A 10000-nucleotide genomic window follows, 5' to 3' on the forward strand; every position below is an offset into this window, starting at 1 on the left:
CCATGTCTCTCCAAGGGGTAAAGCGCAGTGCTTAGGTTACACCACCACAGTACTGGGGAGGGAGGGGCTGAAGCTGTGGTTAGAGAGAGAGAGAGAGAGAGAGAGAGAGAGAGGTGGTAATCAGTTTAGTGAGAGTCATATGCGAACTTGTCTCCACTTAAAACCATGGAGAAAGTATATCTTACAAAATAAGGAACACGTATTAATCCTTCCTGAACCAAACAGTTGAGTAGCTCACACACACACACACTGGGCTGTGTGAAGATGGGAAATACCAACTGGAATTAACCAGCGTTTGTTGGCATTTACCAGTAATGATGTTAACCATCTCTGGCTCTCGTATTAATTTCGAACCAGTTCTTTCTATACAGATCTAACAAATTAACAAATGTAACAGGTCTGGACAATTTCAATTAACTTTTTTTCTTACTGGAATGGGCTGTGGTCATAACTGCTTGATGTTATCATTGTTCTTTTCTTCATGAACATCCAACTGTTTACCGTAGCCAAGCATAGCAGATATTCCTCACCAAGCTACCGGCGCAAGAGGGCCTCCATCTCTGACGCTGTTGCGCCATCATGTCTGAGGTTTTACTCATTACCTCCCTCTCGCGTTGCTTTTATTCTTGATAAGACTCGAACCACTAGCACCTCTTGGTCCCATCGTAGCTGATTATGACCACTGGTGTTGCTGGAGACCAACACCAGAGTCACTGTCCGAATGGCCTTGGTTACTGGCCTCGACTGTCAGTATGATACACACAGGAGTTCTTCAGGAGGAGTATAGAGAACCGGAAGTGTTCTTATCAAGACGGTGTCTACAACCCGCCACCTGACCCGTATATCCCCCTGCCCTGTGCCTCAGTCCTGGGCTGAAACGCTGTATTCTCAAAGGACAGGGAATAATATATAGAAAAAGACGTTCCCAATTGCTTTTGAAGATGTTCTTGACGGAAGACCTAGTCAGAGCTTCGTTTCGGAAGGTGTTCGATACACAGACGACCCACTCCCACAGAACTGAGGTGGGAGGAACAGAGTAATGAGCAGACAGACTTCAGGCCGATATCAGTATTTGCGAAGGTGGTTGAGAGAAGTGTGCAGAACTAGTGACAAATGATACTGATATACCACTGGGAAATACTTCACCATGTAACCTCGAGTGAATTCAAAGAATGAATGTAAGCAGGAACACCAAAGCAAGGAGAGGAAAAGTGAGGCAGCTTGGGAAGTGGGGACCCTAGTCGACATCCCATGTCCCTCATTCACATGAGGGTGTCGTGAGTGGATGTTATCCCAGGAGGATGAAGCATTTATCTCGCTAGTACACAAGAGCGAATTGTTTCCATTCCCTTCGCTTTGTGTAGACATCTACGAGTAAATTACGGGATCAAGTGAGGACGAAGACAACTTATTAAATCATGGGACTTCTGAAAGAGAGTGAACCTCAAGTTGTATCCCTACTGACAGCTATATTTCTCTCTTGTGTCTCCCCTGATGATGTGATTATGGCACGAGAGTTCACTTGGGAACTTATCGTGTTTCATTTCCCAATGGACTCATAGAAATATATGTAAGTGTGCATGAGACAATATATATGTGTATGTATATATACAGGTAAATCCACCTGCATTTTTTTAACACTTGTTGCATCTGGACTCTTTGCATGTGTACCTATACCTCCACAAAGCATGTAACATCATTAACATTCTTTTCACTTTATTCCATTTGCATGAAATTAGTTGGATCCTTCGATCCAAACTAACAGTAACACCATTTATTTAGATATAATCTACATAGAGAGATATTTTCATACTACTTAAATCATTTTGAAATTGTCTAGTATTTGAAATAGCTTAATTAACAGTAATATTTGATGAGCATTTGGTTTTCAAGTAGTGCTATATTTTTTTACTTGCACTTGATTAGTGGTAGATTAGATGATATTAGTATATTAGAATGTGTGTGTAGATGCGTGTGTCTTGTACTTTTTAAATACTCCTCCTCCTCCTCCTCCTCCTCCTCCTCCTCCTCCTCTTCTTCTTCTTCTTCTTCTTCTTTTCTTCTTCTATATTCCTTTTTATCCTTCTTTGTGCTACCTCAGACGCATTCCGAGATTACGTTCAACGCGTCCACCAACACCTTGATCACATCCAACTTTCAGATTTCGAACTCATACGTTTAGAAATCACTCGCGCCTCATATTCCGTACTCACACTTTCAGAAATCCACGCCCCGGCGAATGAAACCCCACGACTTTCGTGTTTACATTGGAATATCGGCCAATCACAGCACAAAACGTCATCTCAGTCGCAAACACTAACTGACCAGTCACAGCACAGAGCGTCATCTCAGTCGCCAATCACAGCACATTTTGACCCATTGAACATGATGGAAGAACCCTTGAGCTTGACGGTACGACGGTACGACCCTTGAGGATGACGTTACGACCCTTGGGCATGATAGTACGACCCTTAGGTATGATGGGATGGATCTCGACATGACGCTTTATGATCTGGTGAAAGTCCAGGTCACCATTGCCAAAGATCACACCATCGTGCTCAAGGGTCGTGCGTTCATGTTCAAGGGTCGTAAAGTCGTGTTCAAGGGTCGCACAGTCGTGTTCAGTGGGTCGTACAGTCGTGTTCAAGGGTCCACGTCGTCGTGCACAGACAGTTAAATCCTTTAGCCTGTCACATCACACTTCAGATCTCAACATTCAATCCTCTGGACATCTCTAAAGCTGAATCCAACGTGATAATAACAAATTCTCTCTCTCTCTCTCTCTCTCTCTCTCTCTCTCTCTCTCTCTCTCTCTCTCTCTCTCTCTCTCTCTCTCTACTGGCGAATCACGGCGCGGGGTACGACCTTGTCTTCACACGAATCACCAAGATTAACGGGAGATTCTCTTTACTGAGTCCATCACTCAGTCCATCAAACACCGTAGAGATCAGATAGTTCTCTCGTTTTCCGCTACCCCACTTCAAGAATAAGCCACGCATGTCAACACTCTGTGTACAATTCACCCAGTCACCAGGTGGAGTTGAGACCTGACGTCGTTTATAGATGCAAACCACCGTGCCAATCAAATAAGATCTTACTCTATAAAGATAATTTTTTTTTTTGTTTGAGGGTGTGAGGAGGAGGAGCACCACCACCTTTTCCTTCAATATTTACTCCCTGGCACCCCTCCCCCAACCCTTAACCCCCACACAAGAGACCGCGTGGGACCCACCTCCCTCCATGTCCATATTGACTTGTGCCGCTGAATTCCTTTCCTAATGGAACTTTCTCTCTTTCTCTCTGGTGTCGGGCCTATGGATGAAACTGAAGGATCGTTGAGCCCTTTTTTTTTTTTTTCTTTTTTGTCATGTGTTGTAGAGCTTTTCTCCCCCTTTTTTTTCACTCTTTCTTTACGTCTTTCACAGGAATCCGGCGTAAGAGAGGTACGGTAAGACCCACTCCGTGTTTTGCCTGGTTGGCCTCTTATCAGTGGACGGTGCAAGGCTGTGTGATGTTTGGTTAGTCGGCCCTCGAAGGTTTTATGGCTTCATCTGTTATCTTGGTGTTCTGAGGCTGAGGTCTGGCTGACACTATGGGCGCTGTGGGGCGGGGTTTTGGCTGACTGGAAAAAAAAAAAGCTTTAGGGCTTTAGGGCTTCTGTCTGGCTGACACTTTGCACTTAAAGGATGGGATTTAGCTGACAACGAGAGCTTAAAGGGCATGGTTTAGCTGACAATGAGAGCTTAAAGGGCATGGTTTAGCTGACAATGAGAGCTTTAGGGCTTGGGCCTGGCTGACACTTTGCGCTTAAAGGATGGGATTTAGCTGACAATGAGAGCTTAAAGGGTATGGTTTTGCTGACAGTGAGAGCTTTAGGGCTGGGTCCTGGCTGACAATAAAAGCTTTTGGACTAAGGTCTGGCTGACATTTAAAGCTTTTAAGACTGTGGTTTAGCTAAGAGTAAGGGTTTCAAGGCTTGAGCGTGACTGTCAATGAGAATACGACCCTTGAGAATGAATGTAAGACCCTTAGGCATGATAGTCTGCTCTTTGACCTCACACCCTTCGAGGTTAGGTCAGAGGTCACACGATCACACCTAAGGGCCGTACCGTCGTGGTCAATGGTCGTTACCCTCGTGCTTTTAAGATCGTAGTAGCATCGTACCCATGGAAGTTTTAAGCTTATGAACATGCTGCTGATGGCTTACAGTACAGATGGACGTGGGCTGGGTGGGGGAGGCTGCTTTGCTGACAGCGGTGGTGGTAAAAGGCTTGACGCAGAAGGGTTGCTGACACTTAAGCTGGCTTTGGATAATGCTCGGGGGCTTGGCTGACACATGGGCTTGCTTTCATGATAAAGACTTTCATAAAGGTGTTCCCTATTGTGGCTGACGGTGTCAGGAAGAAAAGCCGAGTTGCTTAAAGCTGACGCTGGGTGGCTTTACTGACACTTGGGCTGGCTTAAGCTTACGCTAGGAGGCTTTACTCGGCTGGCTTAAGCTGACGCTTAGGGAAGCTTGACTGACACCCGAGCAGGCTTAAACTGACAGTTATCATTTACTGACAACTGGCCTGGCTTAGATCGGCAATCAAAAACGCCTTACAAATACATATGTCATTTATTTATCAGTGTGACTTAATTATTCGTAAATACCTCGCATCCATTAAACACCAGACATTACCAAGGGTTATTCTGGGGTTTAGTTTTAGGTAACTAAGTCAGGGAGGGAGGGAGGGAGGGGAAAAAAAAACAATGGCTGTTCCGATGAGCCGCCTTGTGTCTTAGGGAGGGTTGAATAGCCGTGTTTTTGTTGCAGTTGATGGTTGTTTTTACCCGGACCTGTTGAATGAGACGGATGTGTTTTGATTGTAGCTCCCAGCCTGTGGAAAGGGAGAAGGAGGAGGCAGGGAGGGAGGGAGAAAGGATATGTTGTGGGGAGAAAAAGGGGATGTGTTGTGTGGTCAGTGTGGTGTCTGTTTGTAGATGTTATACCGTAATGAGAGTACGTCTTGGAAAGTGAAGGAAATCGTGTTGTATAGTGTTTGTGATTCATAACAGGTATGTTATAAAGGGAAGAGATAGACCCCTCTTTCACACACACACACACACACACACACACACACACACACACACACACACATGATAGGTCACTACTACATCATCAAATACAGGCACAAGTTCAACATACCTAAACTTTTTTATCAATTAGGAGAATCAGTTAGACCCGCGCCCATATCATCCTCCGCGTCATGCAGACAATTCATTTTTACCATAGACGGAACGTGGCCTCCCTTGGGGGAAGCCTGTGTGTCATTACTCACGTCCTGTGTGGAAAACTATACCGTTGGTACACATTGGCACATGACCTGTGTGGTGCCCAGGTTATCCCGCCATGGAACATCATGGCCCCGTTCCTGTGAGCTTCTGTGACCTGGTCAAGAAAGCAGGCATGTGTCTACACCTGTGAGCTTGATCTACCAGACTGTTTTGGATGTTTGGTTCCAACACTGGAGGAGAAAATGAAGTGTGACGTGTTTCCTACACATGGATGTGTGAATCTTATTCTTTCGGTGGTAATTATTTTCTTGTTTTTCATGTAAGGAATTTTTTTTTCATATTACAGAATTAAAACGTGCGTTTTGTTGGGTTTTATATACATAAGTTTTTTGTGTTAGCTGAGAGATGGCACTGGATGCTGAATGCCCTTGTAAAAGCCGTCACATTAACTTTATATATATATATATATATATATATATATATATATATATATATATATATATATATATATATATATATATATATATATCCTTGATGCATGTTTCCTGTGAGAGGAAGTTTTTTTTTTATATACATGAATCAGTGTCAAACTGTTATCATTTCTCTGGTGCATCCCATTAATCGAGACATTCTCTCTCTCTCTCTCTCTCTCTCTCTCTCTCTCTCTCTCTCTCTCTCTCTCTCTCTCTCTCTCTCTCTCTCACTGAGTGGTCATGCGTGTGAGCTGACCTGCTGGCCACCAGCAGGGCCAGCCAGGCATCCTGCGGCGTGTGTGTGAAGGATACTCCGCCAGCCTGTCAACCTCTCCCCCTTCCTCCCCTTTCAGAGGAGCCCGGCCACTTCCCCCTGAATTTAAAGTTAGTTACATCAGGGGGGAGAGTAGAGGAGGGGGAGGAAGAGGATGAGGAGGAGGAGGAGGAGGAGGAGCGGGAAGAGGTGGGAGGGAATTTCCACCGTTCGATTGGACGGTAGGATCCTGGGCTGGAAGTCTATGTAGTGGACAACCCTATGTGTCATTTTTTTTTTATTCGTAAACTTTTTTTTTTTCCTCCCGTTTTCATAAGTGGAGGTGAAAATTTTGAAGTGTGGTGAACAGTGAGTCTGAGAGACGTTTGCTTTTGATTGGAATAAGATTATATATTTTTTTAAGTCTTTCATTATTCTAAACTTTTCGTCTCAGTCTTACCCCCACCTCTCTCTCTCTCTCTCTCTCTCTCTCTCTCTCTCTCTCTCTCTCTCTCTCTCTCTCTCTCTCTCTCTCTCTCTCTCTCTCTCTCTCTCTCCCCTTCTTGTATCCTCCCTTTTACTCACTTCCGCCCTTCCCTTGATCCTCCCTTTACGCACCCTCCCCTTACCTTCCCTTTACTCACCCTTACACTCTCCCTCCTCTCTTTACCTTCCCTTTCCCCATTCTCCCTCCCCTTGCTCTATCATTGCCTACTCTCCCTCCTCTTTCTCACTCATCGCCCACTCTCCCTGCCCTTATCCTTCCTTCACCCAGCCTCCATCCCCTCACCCTCCCTTTACCCTCTCTCCCTCGTCCAAGTCTAATTAAAGTCAGCCATTCATACGTTGAATGTGTTCAAAATCCCTTCGTTGAACGTGTTCATAAAATCTCGCCGTTGAACGTGTTTTTAAAATTTCGTCGTTGAACATGTTCGAGGGAAGATTGGCCACTGAAGAAAGCTAGCGCTCATTCATCTGGCGAACGAAGTCACTAAAGTTTACGGAGGTAAGAGGATTACATTTGCTTTCAGTCAGTTAGACAACTTCACAGGGAAAGACCTTAAGGTTTACTCAGTTTTCCAAGAAAGAACATAGAGCTCGTCCTCAAAGCTCTGCTTAACAGAGAAAGAACTTGGCAAACATGCAAACCTTTAGGAGTTCAGTGTAGAGTTTGAAATAATTTATATTTGCACCGTTTTGGCTCCATAAATTGTGGTTTTGATTGAACGTAACTGGGTATGCACTTCATAGAATCGAGTGTAGTACTACGTGTATTACTTTAGTGTAGGATATGTATTATGATGGCATGGCTCTTTGATCTGTTTATGTGGAGGGTGAAGGAGGCGAATGCGAGAGACACGGAGGAAGGCGCGGGTATTCATTATGCTTAGGAAAGGTTTGGTTGGGAGGGAGTCCTTTGAGGTGAGTCAGTTGCTGTTTGCAGATGACGCTGCTCTAGTCCCAAACTCCACAGAGACGCTGCAACGCCTGGCGACAGACTTTGGGAGAGTATGTGAAAGGAGAGAGTTTAGGGTAAACGTGAGAAGAAATAAGATGATAAGGTGTTGCGAAGAGTTGAAATGTGATCGTCTGAGTCTGAATAGAGAGAATCTGGAGGAGGTTAAGCGATTTAGGTACCTGAGAGTGGACGTGGCACCGGATGGAAGCATGGGAGCTAAAGTGAGTCATAAGATGGACGAGATGGTTGAGGTCTTCGATACATTAAGGAAGATATGGAGGGAGAGAGGTATATAGTTGAAGCTGTAGTGGTCTCATCAGCGTTGTATGGATGTGAGTTGGGCCTTGAACGCAAGAGCAAGGAGGAGGTTGGAAATCAAGTGCCTGAGGACGATATTAGATTTGAGGCGGATTGATCATGGTGGGGATAGCTGTGTGAGTGAGAGGTTCGTTAGAAAGCAGTGAGGGTGAGAGTGTTGACCAGGGTGTGCAAATATATTTGGGGCATATGAAGAGCGAAGACTGACTGACTTAAAGAGGCTCTGTGCGTCAGAAGTGAATGATGCAAGGGGAAGAGGGACACCGAGAAGGAGATGGAAGGATGGAGTGCAGAAGGTAACGGGGTATCAGGACGGGGTCTAAATATTCAGAAGGGCGACAGTCGTGCAGTGGATAGAATAAATTGGATTGATTTGGTACACAGGGAGCGACGCACTGTCAAGTGAGCTGAACTGGTGCATATGAATTGGCCGACTTAAACCCTGGAGTATATTTCTTGGGCTTGACAGTAGATGGCAATCTTTGGTCTGGTTTACATACGTCATACAAGACATGTAGAGATTAGATTTGTCCGAATGAGGCCATTGTCCACTTTATGTTTCTAATATTACCTCGCTTAGACAGGAGGGATGAAATAGGTATAATGTATATATATATATATATATATATATATATATATATATATATATATATATATATATTCCCTCTAAGGCCCAGTCCTCTGTTCTTAACGCTACCTCACTAACGCGGGAAATGGCGAATAGTATGATATATATATATATATATATATATATATATATATATATATATATATATATATATATATATATATATGTGTGTGTGTGTGTGTGTGTGTGTGTGTGTGTGTGTGTGTCGTATCTCCGTGTCATGTAGGCTGTGTCGTGTGGGTGGACCAGACGACAAGAGTTTCGGGGAAACAGTTTCATTGCTTCATTTAAGAGACGTCACAGATTATCTCTGGTGAAGACAGTGTTTCAGAACTTTGGTTTCTGAGTTCGTCCGTTGTTTAGTTTGTTTTCCCACCCCTTGCCTGCAAGTTTGCTGGCCTCCAATAGATCCTTTACCTCAACGGAAATGTTAAGTAGCCGGAAATAAGGCGAAAGGAAAAACGTTTCTCCCTTTTTACATCGTTTCTCATCTGCTTCATCCGCGCTCCGAGCAGTTGTTCACTGCTTCACGGTAAATTCTAAAAGAAAAAATATCAGCGTAGGGAAATCTCCACTTGTTAGTCTTCAACCATTGATTCGTTTCCAGAATTCTTCGTTTACGCATCAGACGTGATGATCCAACTGTTTACATTCATAAGTATAGATGTCTGAATGTTGATGCGAGTCTTACGAAGAGAACAGCAGAATAGATGGAGGATCCTGTCGGATTTTCTCTTGTTAAGTGGGATTAGATTCCCTTTACGTAAACCTCCGCTGTTTGTTCAGGTAGCGCGACGCCCAAGTGGGGACTGCAGCAAATAAACTCTTCGTCGTGCAGATGACAGCAAGTCGCGCGGGATTTCGACACAAGAAGATTGTGAAGGGACTCGAAAAATCGCTCGGATATTTTCGATAGTTTCCCTGTTAAGATGGGGCTCTCTCTCTCTCTCTCTCTCTCTCTCTCTCTCTCTCTCTCTCTCTCTCTCTCTCTCTCTCTCTCTCTCTCTCTCTCTCTCTCTCTCTCTCGTTTGCAGAGTAATTCTATTCTTTCGTGACTAACATTTGGCTTTACCCATATTCAGACAAATGTAATTTGCCGGAAAAGTAATTCGCAATTACTTTTCGCAACAGAGAAAGGGACAAACCTAATGTGTGTGCACAAGGAACAGATGAACACATACATTAACAATTAATAGGGACGGCAATCTGCATGCTAGAGTTTACATAACGTTTACATAATGATACATTCAGGAATGGGGAACGCCGGAATGAAACGCCAGCCATGAGAAAAATACCAGCAGATGCATTTAATGGAACGGGCTAATGTCTCCACCATGTTTGGCTACGTTCTTTAAGGTGGAGTTTGTCCACAGATAATCTCAGCTCATGACCTTAAGTGCCTCGAGTGTGGGTTTTGTCGATTTTGTTCCACTTAGAAAATGGGCTTAGTAATGTATGCGATAGGTTATTATACTGCCGGTGTATTTCTTTGGGCTGAGGAATTTTTTAATATGCGTTTAGGAATATCATATGTGTACGTACCTCTTCCTCTTCTCCTCCTCCTCCTCCTCCTCCTCCTCTCTTCTTCTTCT

The 10000-nt window shown here is 44.1% G+C and overlaps 1 protein-coding gene across 14 annotated transcripts in view; it reads left to right on the forward strand.

Moving 5' to 3' along the window:
- Eip63E (cyclin dependent kinase Eip63E) overlaps positions 1-10000 on the forward strand; it is a 523995-nt gene that overhangs the window by 369286 nt on the left and 144709 nt on the right. For 6 of the 14 annotated variants that reach the window (XM_071681680.1, XM_071681686.1, XM_071681678.1 and 3 more), the window contains exon 3: positions 3426-3443. The exons of the other annotated variants lie outside the window; for them this stretch is intronic. In XM_071681680.1, coding sequence (XP_071537781.1) covers positions 3426-3443 — 18 coding nt within the window. The remainder of the gene's footprint in view (positions 1-3425; positions 3444-10000) is intronic. 14 annotated transcript variants of the gene reach the window in all.

This window comes from Panulirus ornatus, chromosome 33, assembly GCF_036320965.1.
Source record: "Panulirus ornatus isolate Po-2019 chromosome 33, ASM3632096v1, whole genome shotgun sequence".
NCBI classification, from domain to species: domain Eukaryota; kingdom Metazoa; phylum Arthropoda; class Malacostraca; order Decapoda; family Palinuridae; genus Panulirus; species Panulirus ornatus.